The following is a 23,167-nucleotide window of genomic DNA, read 5'->3' as shown; positions in this document are numbered from 1 at the left end:
TTTAAATGATTTATAATCCCATTTACAATCTGGTGCAGACGAGCAGAGTTTCGTTCCTTGGTTGTGGTTTTTTACCCACAGGTAGTTTTTTTAGTGATCTCTTGTTAAAAGTTCCATATAAATCAAATCGAACTGATTTAATGCAGAACTAAGCTTTAATAGAGAGTTTCATTCAATTCAGCTACAAAGGCAGATGTTTGAAACACCTTGATATTTGAAAAATTATACTTTGAACATTTTATAAAGTTCAATAAGGTCGAGATCAATACTCGCATATTCGTTCATCTTCATTTAAAACCATAACAAATCCCTTAGCTCACATAGTAACACGTCAAAAGCCCACACCATGGAGTTTAGACTGGTAAGACGCCAATGCTACCTGCTGCACCGCAGTGCCGTGGAGGGAAAAATGGGTTAAGAGTTAAGCTGAAGATGGTTTTGGACTGTAATTAATATAAACAGTTGACTTCGGGCTGCGATTGTCACAAACAGTTTTGCATTCAAGCGTCTATCAGTGAAAAAGTTGATAACATCCAAAATGTTGGAATTGTAATGATTAGACATTCGGTATCACCCAGATGAGAATGGGTTTACCAATGAAGTCTGGTTCCACTCGAGATTTCTTCAAACTTTTTGTCACTGTTACCACTGGCTCGCTCATAAGGAATAAACGTATGTAGGGACTAATATATGACGCTAAATTTATATTTACAATTTATTTCATTCTGTAAAGCTGAGATTTAATCCAACCAATGTGAACTGAACAATGTGTATGAATGTAATTGAATTTAAAGGAATTAAATTTCATTCTGAATAAATTTCATTCTGAAAAGCTGCTTTGAGACAATGTCCAGCACAGTACAAATGGAATGAAATGGAATTGAACTGACCTGAATGGAAAAGAAATGAAAAATCGAATTAAGCTGAACTGATTGAATGCAGAGCTTAGCTTTACTATGGAGTTCATTATTCATACATAGGTTCATGTTATTTCATGGGTTCATGAGTGTTTTAAACTATTTGATTTAAAAAAATATATATATTATGATAATCCTATAAAGCTCAATATGGCCAAGATCAATACAAACTATACATAATATCCAATAATAATCATCATCATCATCATCATCATCAATCATTTATAAAGAAATATATATCAGTGGCTTTAGATCAAACAGATGGCATTTCTAGCTTTCTGAGGAGATCCTGAGCCTCTGTGGTCATATAAATTACAGTGTGGCACGAGATGCGAACATGAGAAAATAATAGCGTTAATAGGAGACACGGCAATTTGAGTGTCGCCACCCCAGTAGTCCAGCAGACGAGAGAGAGCGAGAGAGCAATAGAGAGAGAGAGTGTGTGAGAGATAGATACAGATACGAAAGGAAAGACAGGCAGACAGAGAGAGACAGGCAGTGACACAAATAGACAGACAAAGAAAAAGGAGAAACTGACAGATACAGAGAGAAAGATTGACAGAGTGACACAAATAGACAGACAAAGAAAGGAAAAGACACAGAAAGAGAGAGAAAGACAGGCAGACAGAAAGGTGGTGATATAGACAGACAGAGATGGAAAGAGAGAGACATAGCCATACACAAAGAGAAAGATTCATGGACAGAGAAAGAGACAAAAAGACAAGATAGAGAGAGAAAGAGGTTTATACAAGATCATTAGTATCTGTTTAGAGGCTTCTATTCACATGCAGTGAGAAAACAAACTAAAGGGCACCTGAAGTGGATCCAACACCTTTCTAAATGCTGTTCAGCTTCCAGTATCTTCACTGTTCTTCAAACAACAAAGCACCAAAGAATGTCCTGCTCCACAGCCAATCAGGAGAGCTTTGGCATTTTGCAGGTCAGGGATTGGCTGCGGCTGGATGACATCGCAAACAGAACCATCGCCACACATTCCGTGCTCATTCCAACCCCAGGAAAAGACCTGATCTCCTATAACGACAGAGCAAATAACACCAAACACAATCGGAACGTGTAGATCATCTAGAGCATCCAAAAAAGACTCTCAATTTGTAAGAAATCTTGAAGGTTTCTAACATTAAAATGTGAAACGTTACAGACACTTTCAGGTACCCGTTTTCTTCCACACTCCAAAAAGTACAGTACTTTCCGGACTATAAAGCGCACCCATATATAAGCCACACCCACTGCATTTGACAAAGATTTTTATTTTAAACATAAATAACCCGCACCTGTCTATAAGCCGCAGGTGTCTACACTGAAACTAATGAACTTTACACAGGCTTTAACGAAAGGCAGTGTCTGTTACACGGTGTAACGGGTGAAATATGTTGCGCTACCTTTAGGAGCATAGCGGTATTTTGGGAATAGCCTGCCGCCGCATTTTTCCGGTATTACTGCATGTGTGCAAGACCGAGGAATATGTCCTTATTATTTTCTGATGCTCATTTCTAAGTTTCTTTGACTAACCCGTAACGCTGTTGCCAAGAAAAAAAAAAAAAGCACAAGTTTTGAAAACCTGTCTGTGCTTATATGATTTCTGTTGCAACTGGAGTTAGCGAGCTCTCCCTTCACTCAGACTCAACGCGTTACAACGGCTTGTATCTAAACAGTAGCCTACCAAGAAAGTCATTGTTCACTGTCTTCCTCCTTCCTTCACAACTATTTCTCTCGGGAGTTTATCTTTTGGCATCGTCGACGTTTTTTCTCCCGATGCCGTGCAGCTCAAAACACAGGTGAGGTGCGTTTTTTCGTTTCCGTTCTGAAATTTCATTGGTCTAATGTTCTGGGGCTCAGTTTTTTGGCTTGAAGTTTGTGAAACCGGGACAGACAGGAAAAAATCATAAATAAGCCACTTCGTTGTTTAAGCCACGGGGTTCAAAAGGTGGGAAAAAAGTAGCGGCTTATAGTCCGAAAAATACGGTAGTTACATCAAAACTAATGTAACAGTTGGACTTGATGCACTTACGAACAATTAGGGTATAATGCATTCTATATATTAATGTGTAATATATTGGAATTAGGTAGCTGTTACTGCGTGCTCAGTCCGTACCACAGGTTTTCATTTACTATAAATATACACCAATTTTATTTGTATAACCCTAATTTCATCCTACTCCGTATAATCATGTAAACTGGAACGTAAATTGGTTACGCATTAAAGTTCTTTTAATGTGTTGATTGAGTGCAAACTTCAAAGTGATTTTCACACCTTGCGTATTCTTTTATCTTCGTTCAAATCCATCCAAGTAAAACCTTTAACTCACATAGTAACACGTCAAAAAGTCAGACCCTAGAGTTTAGATTAATGAGAGACCAATGCTACCTGCTTCATAATGATGGCGCTACATCGGTGGAATAGACATTAGGTGTCACCCAGATGAGGATGTGTTCACCATTAAGTCTGTTTCCTCTAAAGGTTTTTTTTCTCAGAACATCTCAGCTCGCTCATTAGGGGGAAAAAAAAAAGATAATAGGAAGTCATTTATGATGCTACAATTGACATTTACGATTTCTATTTTATTCTTTAAAGCTGCTCCGGGACAATGTGTGTGTCCCTGTACAGATGAAATGGTATTAAATGGAATTGAACTAAAATGAATGGTTTGGAACGTAATTAAAAAGAAACGAATTACGTTAAAGGCAAACGGTTAATTTATCCAAATCAAATGATACTTTCGCACCCACCAGAAACACTATGAGCCGCTTTGGTTCAAATGGAAAAAAAAAAAGATTTTTTTTTTTTACATATATGAATATGTAAATATTTATATAAGTAGAGTAAATGCATGTGGATACACTCATATATTTGCTATCTGGTACTTAAATAACTACAACCATCTTCCTGTAATCAAACCTTTAATCCTTAAGCCTACTGGATGTACGGGCTTGGAGTTCATCCAGCTGGTGGGTATGGTCCATCCTACCCAGCATGGAAACACGTGCGGTGGCAACACATGCGGTGGCAACACGTGCCATGGTAACCCTGTTACATAACTGCCTCATTGCCGTGGCAACCTGAAGCGAGCATGTTTTTTTCTCGAGGTGAGACCAGTTTTCTCGGATTTCTCGCTCTTTCTTGTTTATTTTACACGCTTTTGAAATGGCGCATTTCACAACCTGAACTGTGCAACAACCTAGCGACTAATCAACAAAGCCAGCGGGAAAATGGTCGCTCGTGCCTGTCTGTTCCAGTCATAAAGAATATAGCATGGTGGTATTAGTAGTTCAATCTGAAATGTATTTGAAAGCTTATTAGAGAGAAGAAAAATGTCCAATTTTTCTAAACAGAAAGACCAGAACGCAATTAATTCAACAACAGGGCAGTGTTCGGTCATTGAAAGGAAGCCCGCTGCTGTTGCCATGGCAACAAACGTAGCAACATACAGAATAATAAAGCGATCTTGAGAGAAGGAAAAGTTTTTTTTTTCTCTAATCCAGGAACATGAGAGATCTTTTACAGGGTAAACAAGTAAAAACAGCCTTAATCACTGTTTGCTCTGGGGAAAAACTAATTTAGCTCCAAACTGATTCAGTAAAAAGAAAATCTACCTTATATTGTAGTATCTAAACAGCATATGCAATGCACCAAGCTGCCAGTATTGTAATATTGTGATTTTTTTTTACATCCCAGGAGCTTCTTTTGTAATAGCTTCTTGTTCTAGAGGTGGCATCCATGTCCACCTGTCACCTTGTCACACGGTCAAGTGTCCACAAAGTTTAGTGTACCTTTTCATACCTAAATTGCATCACCACTTTCAATGCAAATGTGCTAATACCAATGATTAATCAGGCTTTAGTATGTAATTGATAATTACTGTTACACAGTTTTAAAGCACGACTTAATTGCTTGCCAGCACTGACAAGTTCAAAATGTCATTGATGCTTGCAGTGTAAAACTCACTGAATGGATAAAATTTTCATTTTTTTGGGGTAAAAAAATTCACATTTGAAAGAAAATATGATAGCATCTAAACATAAGGTTACATATATGCAATGCACCATGCTGCCATCTGCTAAACCATGAGCCTAAACCTTTCCTACAAAACCCAGTTGCATTAATGAAACAATTACTGGTTTCCCAGATAACAAGATGACAGGAGACATGAGCACCAGCTCCATAACAAGCTGTTTAGTACAAAAGAATCCCATTAAACAGCAACATGGGATGTCCAAAAATCACATCACGATATACTATATTGACACAAGGTACATATGAATGGTAAAATTCACAGATTCGCATCGGCATAAAAGATAATGACGTGATGCATCTATTTAAAAGAGTGCATCGGATACAAGTTGTCAGGTGTATCATGAAGTAACGTTTTTAACACATTTGCATCAGTAAAAAAACAATTTATCTATATGTAGAAAGTGAAATTTAAGATTATAAATGATTTACTATAACTTTAAATTAGTATTCAATAAAATATGATGCAACGGAAAAATAGAATGTTATGCAATTTAATATGGTACAGATAGTTTGCTTTTATTTGTAAATCATACATTTACTTAACTACCTTCTGACTTTTAACGTCTGGCCCTTTCACAAACAGGCCTTTGTAGTGCAAAAAAATATATATATTTAATAAAACCAGACATTATTTTCCTGTTCTGTCTAAAGGAAGTTACAGCTCTACCTCTGCCATGTTAATCTGTATTGTATGTGACTCTCAGGACACGCCTCTGTCTCTGTAGTGTCGTGACATGCAAATTAACGTGGCAGCAGTGGTGCTTGAGAAACAGTTTAGCGAGAAGAAATCAATCTACATATAAAATAATGGTCACAAATTACTGGTCACTTTCTAAACAATAAAGTAAAGCGCATCTATTGTTTTTAGCGATGCAAATATTAAAAACGAAACATCGCAATACAAATGCTAACTTGCGCATATACATACATACATATATACTTTAATATACACTATATTTCCAAAAGTATTGGGTCACCTTGTCATATGTTTGGTATGTGATTTTTGAGCATTGCATTCCACATTTAGTCCCAATTTGCTCTTATGATTCCCTCCACTCTTCTGGGAAGATGTACCACAAAACTTTGGAGTGTGCTTATAGATATTTGTGTTCATCACAAGGGTTTTATAAAAGGCAGGTACTGATGTAGGTAAGGAGACCTGGGGTGCAGTCAGCGTTTAATTCATCCCAAAGGTGTTCAGTAGAGATGAGATCAGAGCTTTATAAAAGGCCACTCAAGATCTTCCTCTCCAAAGCATGTAAACCAGATCTTCAAGAAGCTCACTTTTTGCACAGGGGCATCACCATGCTGGAACAGGTTTTGGGTTTCCAAGTTCAAGTGAATGCAAAATTGTATTATGGCGCATCTAAAGACAATCCACAATTGTGTGCCTTCAGATTTGTGGTAACAGTTTGGAAAATAACCACATATAGCAGGAAAGGTCAGGTGACCCAATACTTTTGGAGATATAGAGTTCATATATATTTATATATATGTTAATAAGTCGGTTTGTTAAAGAAAATACGAGCAAAACTGTAGTATGGTATTTAAAAAAATCTTAATTAACTTTTTGAAAAAAATAAGTAACCATAAACTGTAAGATTGTAAAAATAAAAAATAAAAACAGTGTAATTCCTACAATATCTTAAAAAAAAAAAGTGTCCAATCAACCAGTTTTAAAAACACAAAATACTTGTGTGCTGTGGACACATCAGCATAATAATATGGTACAATATTGAGGTGTATCATCAAAGCTACTTTGGATGTCTTTTTCTGACACATTTATTATATTTTCTCAGAACTATTTTACAATATACTATACTATTATACTACACCTAACCAGAGCACACACTTCCTGCCATTCGTGCTTAGAGACAGGAAGCGAGTCCCAAGAAGTATGATTTATGCCCGATAAGCAAGAGATCTTTTTTTATATATAAAAATAAAGGTGAAAACTCAACCAGTGGCCGTTTACAGCCGATAGTCCAAATCAGCACTACTCGTTTTGTAATTAATTTGACTTCCTGTTCATCTGTTCGCTCATGTTTAGAGACAAAGGCAACAACAGTGTCCTTCGTCTGACTTTATTTGAAGGCGATAGGAACTGCCTATGCAATTCGAATAAGAAAATTTGATTTATATAAGCTAACCTACTAACGATAATGAGTTGATTTGAAAGATAAGTCAAATTATTAAAAAGAAATACATAAACAAAAGAAACAAATCCAAAAACCATGAGCTCGATCAGGGCGTATACCTTTGAATGCCCACATGCAACCAGAGAGCCTGTACATCAAACCCTACATTCACTTTCAGACTTTCTCAAAAGCCTGTTTAAAAGCTCATATTGATTCTGGGACTGGCTACTTATCTATAGCTCTTTATTTATCCCTAAGGTAATGACAGGAAATTAAAATATTGACCTCTCAAAGTCTGACCCGAAAGCTAAGGTTAAGTTAGTTAATACGCTAGTATAGTACGCTATTTTGCCGCATTCAATTATGGTATGGAACTCATAACTCCTGCCCATCAAGAATTTGAGAACGTTGAGAACTGTTGGAGAACTTGGTATGGTCTCTGCAACTATACTTTCCCCTGAGTTCTGAGGCTGGCAAGCTTGTAGCATCTATATACACTACATGACAAAAGTATTGGGACACCTGAATTTTCCAGCCATATGTGGTTCTTCCCCAAACTGTTACCACAAAGTTTAAGGCACACAATTGTATATGTTACCCTTCACTTGAACCACCACCTGTGCACAAAGCCATCTCTATGAAGATATGATATACAAGGGTTGGAGTGGAAGATCTCCTGCACAAGAGCTTTGGCGTTAAACTCATGGAACACCTGTGGGATGAATTGGAAGACTGACTCCACAAATCTCCACAATCCCAATCCAAAATCTAGTGGAACACCTTCCCAGAAGAATGGAGGTTATTATTACAGCAAATGGGGACAAAATGCGGAATGGGATGTTCAAAAGGCACATGATCACGTGTCCACAAACTTTTGTTCACATAGTAAACGCTTTTATGCCTCCATCACATCATTGCTCAAGTGCTCATTGGCTAATGGCCAATGTTTATTAAGGCTTTAGAAAGTAATTGATAATGAAACAATAAATGTGTTACATGCCGTATAAAACCGTATAATGGAATGCCTCTGTGGAGCGTATTGAAATGGCGTAACACGTCAAGCTATGAATTATTCACTTTTCACAATGATAAGTAAAAAATATCAATAATGTTTGCAGTGGAAAAATGGACTAAATGGATGAAAATAATGTAAAATTTTTTCTAGCTATTTCGGATACGGATCTAGAAATCTGGCTGATGTATGTCATAGACAGAGATAAAGTAGTGCCATAAAAGTACATTTATTTGTACAGGTTCATAAATAGTTATTAGAGCGAGAGTGTGTGTGTGCGAGTTTATGTGTGTGTGAGTGAATGATGTGTGTCTGTGCCGCACGCTTACTAACAATGTAGCTGATTTTGTAAACTCGTTATGCTTTTTTATATTAATTTTTTGGTTAGATTTTAATTGAGTGTGGACCCATTTACCAAAATCACCATATTTACCGTTATGTTAACATGCTACTTTTATGTTCAGGTTGAATGCACACCTTCCAGCCAATCAGAATTGGGTATTCAAATAGACCAAAGTATAAATTTCATTTATGGCAGACATGCTTATTTACTTATATTTATGAATTACATTTATCAAATTCATACAACTGAGCAGCTATTGTGTTAAGAGCCTTGCTTAGAGACCCAGAAGTGGCAGCTTGGTGTGGCCGAGATTTGAACTCACAACCTTCGGATCCAAAATGCGATGCTTTGTGTGCAGGACAAATGAAAACAGCGAGATGAACATGTGACTCACCTACGATGGCAAGGTTGTGCTCCGAGCCACAGGCGATCTGTATTGAGAGAAACACGATTAAAAAACCTTCACAATAATCACATTAGCAGAATCACAGTAAACCACATCACCCCAGTGCTGTAAAGGAGTCATGCTCATGCATCGGTGTCCATCTCACTGAAATTTATGACTTTCTAGTTATTTATTTATGTACACAAAATATGCAATTTTTCAAAGAATAGGGACAACAAGCACAAACTCAATACAGACTGGGCGGAAGTACTGTAAAAGTACAGTCTCTATTTAATAAAAGGAAAACACAGTGTAAATCTACACTTATAAAAATGTAATAAGAAGCGCATCATCTACCGCTGCTGTAAACTGTTTACGTGCGCCTTGCACTGGGAAGCTATTGCCAGAAAATGTGATGGATTTGCAATACATTATTCGGAGTATGAAAAAAAGAAAAAAAAAAATAAGCTCTGTCTTAAAAACTGCTTATACTTATTACCATCACTTACAAAACAGGCTGTCCTTTAGCCAAGCCCACGGCTTAATAAAAAAATGTGTGTGTGAGAAAATAATCCCAGGACATTGAATAGAACATTTAATACAACTGTCAGAACAAGCTGAACTCTGGTTCTGCCAACTTTGTGGAATTCACATTGAGGTTTTTTTGTTTGCAGAATGCACTTTCTCCCTAACCAAGGTTTAAATTCTATTTTATATTATGTATAAAAGTTAATGAATTATGTTTTCCACCCGTGTTTGCGTTTGCTGCACATCCTTTAGCCTTTTGTCTGAGAAAACAAGAATATTTCTTTTCTTTTTTCTATTATTTTTTAAATACGCTCCAAGAGGAAAATCTGGACAAAAAAAAACTTGTTGGTGCTGGGATTCGACCTCACAATTTTTTGATCAAAAGTCTAATGCCTTTACCACCAATCTGCCACTTACAATACAAACCTTTCCCAAGGTGTCATACTGTATGGTGGGTTGTTATCGGGTGATTATTTGCTTCCAAAATTCTCAAATTTGATGTTAAATGGAGTCTATAGAATTCAAGTTTCAGTAAAACCCAAGTTTATGCCTTGACAAGTAAAATGAATAACTCTAAAAAACAGTATGATGATCCGATATGACCCGAAGAAGCCACTTCTTTGCTATCCTAACCCTACTCAATTTCCTGCTACCTCACATAAAAAAAGCTGTTACAAGCTAATGATGAAACGGTAATGAATGAACATCCAGATGTTACCCAGATGAGAATAGTCTTTCTATCTGAATCTGGTTTCTCATGTCGTCTTAGGGAAATTTTCCCTCGACACCATTTCCTCTCGTTCACTCATTGGGGAACTTTTAGAGACAAACTAATATACAGACAAACAAATATTCTTAATCTACTTACATATATAAAGCTGCTCTGGGATCATGTCAATTGCTAAAAGTGCAATACAAATACAATTTTACAGAATTGGGTTAAAATTCAGATCCATATGCAGGTCTTGAGGAATATATATATATATATATATATATATATATATATATATATATATATATATATATATATATATATATATATTTAAAAAAGGTATTTGCTTAGGGTATTTCCGTTATTATAAAATCTTCTTGTATTTTATAAAAAACAAAACAAAAAACAAACATAACCTAACTAACCTAACCCTAACCCTAACCCTAACCCTAGTTCACAGAAGTCAAAAAATTGGGACATCCTCTTCAAAAAAAAAAATAAATTATATCTTTTCAAAGCCAGTGAAATCACTCCCATTAACCAGACCCTCTTATAGTATATACACATATACATATATATACACAGAAAGTGCACCCCTCATACTTCAACAACCATTTCAGTATATCTGAAACTTGAAAATATTTTAGAGTAGCCAATGTGCAGCTTGTATAGCAGGACACATTTACTGTCCTCTGAAAAAGAACTCAACATACAGTCATTATTGTCTATATAACGTTTAACAAAAGTGAGTACACCCTAAGTGAACATGTCAAAACTGTGTCCAACGTGTCAATATTTTGTCTGAGCACCATTGTTATCTAGCACTGCCTTAATCCTCCTGGACATGGAATTCACCAGAGCTGCACAGGTTGTTGCTGGGATCCTCTTCCACTCCTCCATAATGACATCCAGAGCTGCTGGATGTTAGAAACATCGCGCTTCTCCACCCTCCACAGGTGCTCAATTGGGCTCAGGTCTGGAGACATACTTATCCACTCCATCACCTTCACCATCAGCTTCATCAACAAAGCAGTGGGCATCTTGACGATGTGTTTTGGGTCGTTATTATGTTGGAAAACTGCCGTTTGGCCCAGTTTCTGAAAGGACGGCATCATGTCAGAATGTCACCAGTACCAGCAGCACTCATGCAGCACCAGACCATGATGCTGCCACCACCATGCTTGACTGTAGGCAAGACACAATTTTTTTTGGTACCCCTCACCACACATGCTGGACACCATCTGAGTCAAACAAGTATATCTTAATCTCATCAGACCACAGGACATGGTTCCAGTAATTTATGCTCTTAGACAGGTCGTCTTGAGCAAACTGTTTGGGGTTTTTCTTGGGAGCAGCTTCAAAAGAGGCTTCTTTCTGGGACGACTGCCATGCAAACCGACTTGTTGCAGTGTGCGGCGTATGGTGTGAGCACTGACATGCGGACCTTCTGCTCCTGCAGCCTTTAAAGCAATACTGCAATACTCAAGCGTCAGCTCGACCCTTGCGAGGCAACAATTCTAATTCTCAAATCCTCAGAGAGACACGAGGTGCCATGTTGAACATCCAGTGGTCAGAATGAGAGGATTGTACTCAAAGCACCAAACTGTAACTTCTCTAATACAAAATACAAAAATTTGTATGGTCCTGTCAAGCAGACAAAAACATGAACATGTTTTTGTTACCAGCTATTTTGACAATAATGGCTGTATGTTGAGTTATTATATTAAGAGTAAAAGTGAGAATACTCATCAATTTAAAATCTTTAAACCATTTAATCAGATTGCTACATTTACTCAAAGTATGAAAATAAAACTTCATAAAAAACAAGCAAAAAATTGACTAATTTCCTCAACAACAAAAAATGAATACACTTATGTACCAAGGGATGCAAACAAACATCAAGCAAAGCTAACTCATGAAAATAAAAGCTCTGATACCAGACTAACAAACATGCTAACAGCTAGATCTTATAGTATTCATCTAAATGAACACAATAGGTGCATGTTTTTTTTGGTTGTTGTTGAGAAAATGATTTAAAGTTAAGCACTTATGTGAGTGAAATCTGGCCAGGAATAACATCGCTGTATGATTCTAGGTCTTCTCTCAGCAGGCCATCCCTGAAGAATGCAGCTACCTGTTTATTAATAGATTTAGAAAGTAGCTCATTCGGGTTAAGGCCAGTATTTGTAGGTTATGGTGTGGTGTACTGTATGTGAGGCAGCCAAAAAACTGAACGCATTTTAAAGTCTGTTTACCTTCTGAAAATTAAAAGGAGGGATTTAAAGATGTTTTGACTGCAGCATGGAGAATATTTTGACTGCTGGGGTTCACAAACATATATGGCAAATAAAAACAATTTTCTGTGAACCCCAGGCCATGACAACTGTATGATTTAGATTAGGAATGGAACATATGTACGTGTAAAATGAGTGACAATTTCTAACCTCAAAATAAACTGGAATTCTGACTAGAGAAAGGATTAGTGAACATATTCCTCTTATTTGTGGAAACCTGACCATAAGATTTGCTTTTTAAACATCCCATTACACACTTATTCCACATTTGCTGTTATAATACCCTCTACTCTTCTAGGAAGGTGTTCCACTACATTTTGGAGTGTTATTATGGAGATTTGTGCTCATTCAATCACAAGGGTGTTAGTAAAATCAGGTACTGATGTAGGTGATGTGAGGAGCCATGGGGTGCAGTCAGAGCTACAATTCATCCTAAGGTGTTCAATAGAGTTGAGACCAGCGCACTATAGCAGGCCACTCTAGATCTTTCACTCCAATCCATGTAAAGAATATCTTCATGGAGCTGGTTGTGTGCAATGTCTTGCTGGGACAGATTTGGGTCTCGTTGTTAAAGTGAAGGGAAAATTGAATGCTACCACATTCACTAGTTTGTGCCTCTAATTTTGTGGTAACAGTTTGGGGAAGAAGCAGATATGGAAAATTGAGTTTTAGGATGTGTTTCCTTTTGCAATGCATTGAATCTGCCTGTTTTTAACTGTTCATTTTCTTAAAAAGATTTATAAATAAATGCATGTCCTTCTGGTCATTTGCTTAAAACCTCTAGAAACAAAAGCACCTGCCAAATGAATTCACATAAAACACAGAACTGATCCAAACAGATGCAGTAAATTTGCTTTGGATGTCCTTCCAGGAGAGTTATAGATGCAGCTTTACATAAAGCCCAAGGCAAGGACTTTCAGACCGAACGCATTAAGGACAGAAACTGTGTGTTTGAGCACTGTGCTCCCTCACATGACTGTACATGCATCCCCAGGGCCAATGGTGTACTCCTCTGTTCCTTTGCCTCTCGCTTTCATTAAAGATAGAACACTTTTGCAGCACGTTACAGCACGCTCTGCCCTTCCCTGTCGGTTGTCTCAATGGCACACAGCGTACAAGTGAATACCACAACAACAACAACTACAGGGACAATGTGGAATCAGCAGCTTCGGAAGATTAAATAGGATAAGTGATAAAAGCAGACACTTTAAAAAAAAAAAGAAAGAAAGGAAAAAAGTTGTAGCAGAAAAAATCTAGTCATTTCGGGACAGCTGTTTAAAACCCTGAGCGTGAAGGGAATACTGAACTACAGCGACAGGATATGGACAGATCCAACTCTCACCAGGGAATAAATGCAGCATGGCTGCACATGTCATGTCAGGCTTTAACTCACATTGTCTTACTTTTCCCAAAACACAGACACACTCACACACACACACACACACACACACACACACACACACACACTTATTGAAATAGACAGTGTAATATGTCTCTGATTATACACCTTTAATCCACTGTTATTTCAAGACATGAGATTTAAACTTTTCCACTGAAAATTGATTTACTTTCTCTCTCTTAAACACACACACACACACACACACACACACACACACACACACACACACACACATACTGCATCTCCAAGGTTAGTGGTGACCTTGAATGCCTGTGAATGCTCTGTCTCTAGGCAGGATGCAAGAAACAATAAAAAAAAAAAAAGAAATGGTCACAGTGACGTCTCCACCTGCTGGCTCTGATTGCACACTGCATCTCACAATGACATATGGACAAAAGTATTGGGACACCAGACATTTTCAGCCATATGTGGTTCTTCCCCAAACTGTTACACTCTGTACACAAAGCCAGCTTCATGAAAATATGGTTTACATGAGTTGGAGTGGAGATCTTGAGTGCAACCTTGCAGAACACCTTTGGAATAAACTTTAACGCTGACTTTACTAATGCCCTTGTGGCGGAATGAGCACAAATCTCGATAAGCACACTCCAAAATCTAGTGAAGCATCCTCCCAGAAGAGTGGAGGATTTGGCATTCAACCAGAAAATAAAAAAAAAAACGTGAGAAACTCATACCTGAGTGGCTCCATGAAGAGTCCGAACCTCAGAAGGAAGACTTGATTCTGTACTGTCAGTGGTTGTCAATTGTCTCCCAAGCTGTCCATAACTGGCTCTTCCCCATGTAAGGACTCTCTTAGCATCTGGAAGTTACAGAAAGATCTGGGATACAAATCTAATGCTCACAATATAAGCCTTTTCATTACAAACTTATATAAAAGCTTTATTCCTGTGGCTTTAAAGCATTGAGTTGATAATAGATGACATGCAACAAAGATCCTTTTTTAACCATTTGGACAAAAAGAAAAGCATTAAGGACAGGCAGACTTACGAAAGCTTTTCCAGGCAATATCTAGTTCGTAAATCAATTATTCGTATGTTGAGAAGAGACAACGCATGTCTGCCAGGCGTTCTTCTTCTTCTCCCTCTGTTTTGCGGCGTTGTTAAATCCGAATAGCGTGCGGAATTTGAAAGTTTTCTTAAATATATTTAGATTTTTTTTATTATTATTATTATTGTGTATTTTTTCTTCATTTTTTTGTTGCCGTGGCTGTGTTCATATCTCCAAAAATGTGTAAATCGAGCATTGGTAAGTCGGGGGGCTGACTGTACATGCGAAAACCAAGCTAACACCATTTCTACTATAAATGTAGATAGTGGTAGCAGCATGCTCAGCGGTTGCTATTGAACAGGACGATCCGGAAAACTTGTTTCTGGATAAAAAGGGCCAAATACAAGCAAATTCTTGAGAAGAAACCATTCCAGTCAACCGGACGTCTGAGTTTCAAGGGAGAAAAACGTATGTTTCTGATCTGATGGTGGGGCAAATATGGAGGGCAAAATGACAAAAACAATGACTCCATATCATTTGTGATTATTAGGGAAAGATTACCTAAGCTTAAGGCAACTTATATGTAAGACAACACAAAGCAATTAAGTGGTATCCAAATTAAATATATACCTTTTAGCAAGTTTGTACACATAGAAATAATGTTTTTGTGATCCTAATCATTTTTATCCTGTATAATGAATCACATCATGATCCAAATACAAATACACCCTGTGTGTGTTTAATCTTTTACTTCTCGTACCTGTCTGGGCAATTAGATGAGTCCAGCCACTGTGTAAAGCTAAAACTCTTTCTCCATTTAACAGTGATTGATCTAAGGCTGTAGGAAGAGGTAGGAAGGTTTCTTTTCTACACAGCTGGCCGTGTTTATTGCTGCCCCACAGGAACACCTGACCAGACACTAGACAAAACAATGACATCCAAATTACTTTTATATTCAAACTTTAGGAGTATAATCTGCTCAAACAACAAAAGGTTAGCTAGAGAATGCTACTGCTGGTTATACTAATGCTGTAATGAGACTAGCAGTCTGTGTGAACCTAGTAGTCATGGGACCTGTACATGCTCAAGCTTGTAGACAAAACATTTTGAACAGATGTTTTTTCTGATATCTTCAAAGCCTGGTTTAAAGTCAAAAGAGCATTTAATCTGGAATAAGCTCACCTGTTAAACAAGCACAATGTGCAGAACCTGCAGTCACATGCTTGGCAGATACATGGTCCAGCCCTAAATGTGAAGAATCATGCGTTAGGCTGCATCTCAATCAGCTCCCGTAGTGCAGCAGTCAGGGCAGTGATCAGGGAGTCAGTCATTTTAAGTCTGTCTCAAAACCATGAACCTTTTAAAGACTCGCACTGGAACATTTGGCGCCTAAAAGTATTCCCCACAATGCGCCGCAAAAACCAGAAAGAAATCATCAATGTTCTCTATGGTACTTACCAGAAATGATGCCATAATTCCTGAAGGCTCTCAGCCTGTACTCAGCCTGAACTCCAACTTTGTCTCTGAGTAGCTTGGTGTCGTTGTTGTAGCTCTCAAACGTTTTATATATGGTTTTTGATCGTGTCAAATAACAAAATAAAATCAAGCCTTGAATCACTGTGACAGAATTTATATGACTGATAAAACATAGAATATTTGAGTTCTTTGGGGTTTTGCAGTGAAAATTTTCAAATTGAAATTTCCTAATTTACTTGTTCCTGTTGCTGATAAATGCCATTGGTGATGTTTTAAAAGTTACCAGTGATATAAATGGCAATACGTTATGCACACTTGAGGTGTTAAACATGTGTCTTGTAGAATCTGCAAAATGTTAATAAATAAAAAATAGCATGATGTTTAATATTCAGAACGGCCCTGAACATGCTGTGAGGTTTTCTCAAAAAGTTTTGTTTACAAGAAAGTACTTTATTTATCTACGGTAACACACGATCACCTTCAAAATAGCAAACAGCAATACAGCGCCCCCAGAGTTCCTGCCACTTCTGCAATGTGTCCTGGAAGCACCTTCTGCGATTCGCGCTGGATCTCTGCAATGGTGGCAACCTTTGAGCTGCATCTTCATATTCTAGAAGAGGGCAAAGTCCACAGGAGTCCACTGGCGAGTATGGTGGGTGTTAAAGTGAGATCATGCGGATCGTTCTTCGACGACCATCATAAACAAGTTGGCAAACGGTTTCGACTTTTTTGGGGGTTGAGCTTGTTGAAGGCTTTCCTGATCTCTCGCTGTCTTCCAGTGAAGTTCCTCCGCTCTTGAAGCATACGTGCCACGCAAAACACCTTGTACGACTCGCTGCAGCATCGCCGAATGTAAACGTATGTCATATCAAACTCAGAATTTCACGTTTGCTCTTTGTTCTAACTTGCTGTACATGATGAAATCGGACGCTTTAACGCACGTGATGAGCAAAGCACCAGTTAGCACCATTATCATGAAACTTTTGATACCACCTTATATTTCACATAGCAGATGTTTTCATATAATCCGCAAGACACGAGTTTAATCAATTCTTCTGGCAACTGACGGACTCGCACACCTTATAATGTAAGGTGTACACATTCACTGATTCTCAATAGGCAACACGATACATCAGAAGAATGTGATTGCAAGGTTGATCGCGCCTGCGCGAATCCGCCGGTTTGGGTCGTCAACATATACTGATTCACGCCCTTTAACGTGTTTATAAAGTCCACCATAGAGCTTACCTGTAACCAGGCAGGGCTCCTTTGAGCTGAAGTGGCCAGGGATAGGCTGAGGACTCAGTGCTCTCTTCGCTTGACTTAACAGACCAGTACCCCACTGATACACTCCCCCTGAACCTTCACACAAACAAACCAACACATGAAACATGGAGAGTGAATAGAGGAAGGGAGACACAGAAAAAGGAAAACGTGAAGCTTATCGTACATGTACCTGTTACAGCGAGCGTGTGTCTAAGCCCTGCCGCTACACTGATGACAGGTTCCTTTAAAGACTAACAACAAAAGGAGGAAAGACAAAAAACGAATCATTTGATTGGAAGAACAAACTCCATGTCAAGTTCTAGTGCAATACATAACTGGAGAAAAAGCACACGTTCTTACTGTGAGTAGAAGAGGCTCCGGTGTGTGTTGTGTCTCCACGGAGACTCCTAGTTGACCAAAAGAGTTGGAGCCACACGCCAAGACGTGTCCGTCATCTACTAGATAAAGCGCAAGTGTGACGATGAAATTCAATTTTAGGATTTTGGTCATTGTTAGTAGAGATGTATATAGAGCTTCATAATTTTCTAAAAGCCTGCATTGTATCGGCTCAAAGGATATTTTCCAGACTGAATTACAGACATGGGTTATTTCTTGTGTTACAAGCAGCAGCATCTAGTATTCATTGATACTCAGCCCTGTTATTGATACTGTATACAAAAATGGAGAAAGTGGTATTGATGAATCCCTAGAGGTAAGGATTATACTCTACTATACACATTTACAATATTTGGCAGACACCCTTATCCAGACCAGCTTACAATCATCTCATTTATCCAACTGAGCAGTTGAGCGTTAAGGGCCTTGCTCGAGGGCCCAACAGTGGAATCTGGAAGCTGGGATTTGCAGTTACGACCTTCTGATCAGTAGTCCAACATCTTAAACACACAGCTACCTCCTTATGGCCATTTTTCACGAGTTACCATTGATAAAAAATGCAATAAATAACCCAAACTTGAAATAATAATAAATGTACATACACCATATGCCAAATCTGTAAAATGTTAATCATTAAAAATTGTGTGTTGTATTATATGAAGTACTGCCCTGAATCCGCAATTTCACATAGCAGATTCTTATACAGTGGAACCTCGGGTTACGAACGCCCCGGCATACGTATAATTCAGGTTACGAATCGCAGTTCATCAAAATTTTTGCCCCTGGTTACGAACAATATATCGGGATACGAACGTCGCTCACCAAAAAATCGCAGGCAAGTTGGTTGTTTTTGCTCTATCCACGCAGCTCGTCACATCAGTTAGCGTCCTGTGTCCCTAGCGAGAGCATCGTGTTACTTATCCGCTTGAACTTTTCCCGGCAGCAGCGTAACAACTCGTTAGTTGATGCTCGTGGAATGATGAGATGGACAACATTAGCGATGCATAACCACTTTACTTGTTTTTATGAAGATAGATTAGCAGGGTTACAGTCTTTTCCAGTACAATACCCATAATGAATTTCACTCTGGACTTCAATACCAACTGATAGTAGCCTTAAAGAAACAGCTCTCATTTTCCTCTAATGCAACAATTGTCTCAGCGTTAGTGTTAATAACACTGTCTTTAATATTCTATAATATAATATATAATAATATATAATAATATAATATAATAAGATTCTCCTTCAAACAATAACTCTCCCTCCTCCCCTTCTCTGACGTCGTCTCCTGCAGCGAGTCTTCTCAAAGGGAAAGTACCCGGTAAAGATCTTTTCCTCTTTTGTATGTTTTTATGTGGTATGATTTTAATATAACATGTTAAAAGTAAATAATATTAGTGAATATTGGCTTTATTTTTATTTAAGTAATATTTTTGGTTGTCCAGAACGAATTACCAAAGTTTCTGTTCATTATTATGGGGAAATTTGTATCGGGATACGAACTTTTCAGGTTACGAATAAAGTACCGGAACGAATTAAATTCGTAACCCGAGGTTCCACTGTATATGATCCATATGGCACGAGTCCTTGAGTTCCTTCTCCAGGAACTGCACTCTATTAGGATTTCCAGCACCTACTGCATATCTGACAGATTTTGCAGTTCACAGCAGCAACTATATGATTCTGTGATCAATTTGTTTTAGACTCAGGACTCAGGACTCAGATGTGCGACCATCGTCGGCTCTCAAGAAAGTAACACAATACATTAACAGCTGTGTAGTCAGGAACTGCTTGCTGCCAGTGGCAATCAAAAATACAGTGGGTCCAAAAAGTATTGGATTCACTGTCGACTTTTCAAGTGTTCCCACTTACAAAGAACAGAGCAATCTTGGTACACCTCAACTGTGAGAGACAGAACCTAAAATAAAATCCAGAAAATCACATTGTATGTTTTTTAAATAATTAATTTCCATTTTATTGCATGAAATATTTTTTTATGACCTACCAACCAGCAAGAATTCTGTCTCTCACAGACCTGTTAGATGGTCTTTAAGATGCTCTCCTATCCTCCACTTATTACCTGTACAAAAGACACCTGTCCACAAAATCAATCAGACTCCAACCTCTCCACTATGGGCAAGACCAAAGAGCTGTCTAAGGACACTATGAACAAAACTGTAGACCTGCACAAGGCTGGGATGGACTACAGGACAATAGGCAAACAGCTTGGTGAGAAGGCAACAACTGTTGGTGCAATTATTAGAAAAACTTAAGAAATTTAAGATGACTGTCATTCTCCTCAGACTGGGGCTCCATGCAAGATCTCACCTCGTGGAGTATCAATGATCCTGAGAAAGGTGAGGGATCAGCCTAGAACTACATGGAAGGACCTGGTCAATGACCTGAAGAGAACTGGGGCCACATTCTCAACGGTTACCATTAGTAACACACTACACCGTCATGGATTAAAATCCTGCAGCGCACGCAAGGTACCCCTGCTCAAGCCAGCACGTGTCCAGGCCCGTCTGATGTTTGCCAAAGACCATCTGGATGATCCAAAGGAGACATGGGAGAAGGTCATATGGTCAGATGAGACCAAAATATAACTTTTTGGTATAAACTCTACTCGCCGTGTTTGGAGGAAGAAGAAGAATGAGTACAATCCAAAAACACCATCCCAACCGTGAAGCATGGGGGTGGAAAAATCATGCTTTAGGGGGTGCTTTTCTGCAAAGGGGACAGGATGGATGGGGCCATGTATCGCGAGATTTCGGGCAACAACCTCCTTCCCTCAGTAAAAGCATTGCAGAGGGGCCGTGGCTGGGTCTTCCAGCATGACAATGACCCCAAACACGCAGCTCCGAAAGAAGCATTTTAAGGTCCTGGAGTGGCCTAGCCAGTTTCCAAACCTGAACTCAATGGAAAATCTATGGAGGGAGCTGAAACTACATGTTGACCAGCAACAGCCCCAAAACCTGAAAGATCTGGAGAAGACCTTTATGGAGGAGTGGGCCAAAATCCCTGCTGCAGTGTGTGCAAACCTGGTCAAGAACTACAGGAAACGTATCAATATTAAGGTCTATTTTACTATTGTATCAAATACTTATTTCATGCAATAAAATGGAAATGAATTATTTGAAAATCATACAATGTGATTTATTTTTTTCACAGTTTCTCTCACAGTTTGAGGTGTACCTACGATGAAAATCGCAGATCTCTCCGTTTTTGTAAGTGGAACACTTGAAAAATAGGCAGTGTATCAAATTAGATTTTTGCTCACATGGCCCACATTTTTGCAAGATACAAGAACAGGGAACATTACCATTATTTTTAAGTGTGAGATTTTCCATTTCCTAGTGGGTGTATTTAATCTTTAAAGGTGACATTTCTTTTTTTCTTTTCTCTGGCCACATTGTTTGGTTTCATCCCTGATAATAATTAAATACACTGAATCTAATGGTAGTATAATTTCAAATACATTTATAGATTAGTGAATATTTATTATTTCAAAACAAAGATTTATACATTGGCCTATCTTACATTTTATAATGGAGGGGAAAAAAGCTCTTTTGGTATATTTTCTGTGGATAACTCATAGTAATGTACTTAAGTGTTGAACTGCAGAGCTTCCACACAAAATGCATGAAGTTTGACACGTCTGGTAATAAAATAAACCAGTAAACTTTGTATAAGTGTAATATTAAATTGTTATATAGTATCAGTTTTTGTAGTCTTCAACATCACCTGTTAGAATGATGGTAAAGTCCCAGCCACATGACACTTGCTGAACAGTCCTGAGGCCAGGCAACTGGCAAAGCTGAAAGGTCATGACCTCTGATACGTGGCCAAGTCCGAGTTGGCCTTTGTGATTCTGTCCACATACCAGCAACTCACCAGATTCTGCAGTAAAGACAAAAAATATTTTGTCATTTTTAAACCAAGATCCCTGAGACAGGGATAGAGATCCACTTGAATTTAAAACAACTAGACTGAGCTGGGGCTTTATAGACAAGTGAGAAATGGAGCAACATTCTAAATAAAGTTTAAGCTTTCTTGTATTTCTGGCTATAACAACACTTGCTGGTTATAATGTATATGCTAAACAACACATACGAAAAAACAAGAAAACACGATATGACAACATTTAAGCTTATTTGGTTTGAATGCATTTCAAGAATATATTAGCCTATTTATTTTTTAATCTGGAAATGTATCATGTAAATCAGGATCATTCTTTATGCATTAAATAAAAAAATTAAATAGAAAATGTTTTCCACAAAAAAATGTCACTCACCGGTGATGAGCGCCGAATGTCCACCTCCACCTGTGATGGCCCGTAATGTTCTTGCTTCCTGTCTATACTCTGCACACTGTGGTTTCACTTGATCTTCAGCATTCTTTAGTCCCAGCTGACCAAAACTGTTAGCACCCTATTTATATATACAGTAAAGACTTTGGACACACTTTCTCATTCAGTGCTTTTTCCTTATTTGCAACATTGTTCAATAATACTGAGACATCCAAACCATTAGAACAACCCAGAGTATGTTTTATATTTTAGAATGCCAATAGCAGCTACATGTAGCTTTGATTACAGCCTGGCAAACTCATGTGCCTTGTCAAAAGTTCATTTCTTGCCTTCTTATTGTGTTTTAGACAATCAGGTGATGGGGTGTCTAAACTTTTGACTGGTATTGGGTGTTTATCTGTATATATTTCATGTGTGTGTGTGTGTGTGTGTGTGTGTGTGTGTGTGTGTGTGTGTGTCTGTAATATTGTGCCCAGAGCTTCATAACAAGCATATCACAAGTGTCCCTGACGTGCACATGACCAAAAGAAGACCATCATAAAAAAAGAATACGATCCTCTTGTTCTACATCTAACACTCTTATTGGAACAGGGTAAACATGAGCACGAAAGACTTTTAGAAAGGAAAACAGCGTTTTAGTTATTAGTTAATACCCCAATGTGCTTCGTTTTATCTGTAAAGTGATCAGTAGGGGGTCTAAAACTTACCCACGTGTACAATGTATACGTTATCGTGGACGTTTCCATTTGTTTGGGTGGACGCATGTTGATGACGTCACGCGAAGGAAGGTTGGGTTTTTTTCAGATTTGTCACGTGTGTGTGTGTGTGTGTGTGTGTCTTGGGGCTGATGAGTGACAACATAAGATAGCTTTAAATGTCAAAAATGGTTTGAAATACTAAATAAATGTGCTTATATTACTTTTTTGTAATGATGTAATGCCTGTTTGTGCT

At 38.1% G+C, this 23,167-nt stretch overlaps 1 protein-coding gene across 2 annotated transcripts; it reads right to left on the bottom strand.

The window, feature by feature from the left end:
- Positions 1–1,643: 1,643 nt before the first annotated feature.
- On the bottom strand, positions 1,644–22,998 carry sergef (secretion regulating guanine nucleotide exchange factor). 2 transcript variants are annotated; one of them, XM_046860061.1, is made up of 11 exons: positions 22,924–22,998; positions 22,202–22,337; positions 21,652–21,807; positions 17,872–17,966; positions 17,702–17,762; positions 17,494–17,607; positions 15,952–16,014; positions 15,530–15,688; positions 14,457–14,581; positions 8,838–8,874; positions 1,644–1,949 (listed from the first exon to the last, which is right to left on the bottom strand). In XM_046860061.1, the coding sequence occupies exons 1-11, from the start codon at positions 22,978–22,980 to the stop codon at positions 1,765–1,767; spliced, it is 1,188 nt and encodes a 395-aa protein (XP_046716017.1). In that variant the 5' UTR covers positions 22,981–22,998; the 3' UTR covers positions 1,644–1,764. The 2 variants fall into 2 exon arrangements, with proteins under 2 accessions (XP_046716017.1, XP_046716018.1); XM_046860062.1 differs by lacking the exon at positions 8,838–8,874.
- Between the last annotated feature and the right edge of the window lie 169 nt (positions 22,999–23,167).

Source organism: Silurus meridionalis, chromosome 10 (assembly GCF_014805685.1).
Source record: "Silurus meridionalis isolate SWU-2019-XX chromosome 10, ASM1480568v1, whole genome shotgun sequence".
In the NCBI taxonomy this organism is placed as follows: Eukaryota; Metazoa; Chordata; class Actinopteri; order Siluriformes; family Siluridae; genus Silurus; species Silurus meridionalis.
This window is presented reverse-complemented; position numbering and strand designations above follow the sequence as displayed.

Excerpts from the sequence above, each read along its gene's own strand:
- sergef (XM_046860061.1), bottom strand. The coding sequence starts at position 22,980 with ATGCGTCCACCCAAACAAATGGAAACGTCCACGATAACGTATACATTG. Across the intron at positions 16,015-17,493 it reads GGAGCCCTGCCTGGTTACAG|GGCTGGACCATGTATCTGCC; the intron begins GTAAGCTCTATG and ends CTTCACATTTAG. Across the intron at positions 8,875-14,456 it reads CTCTTCATGGAGCCACTCAG|ATCGCCTGTGGCTCGGAGCA; the intron begins GTATGAGTTTCT and ends CTCTCAATACAG.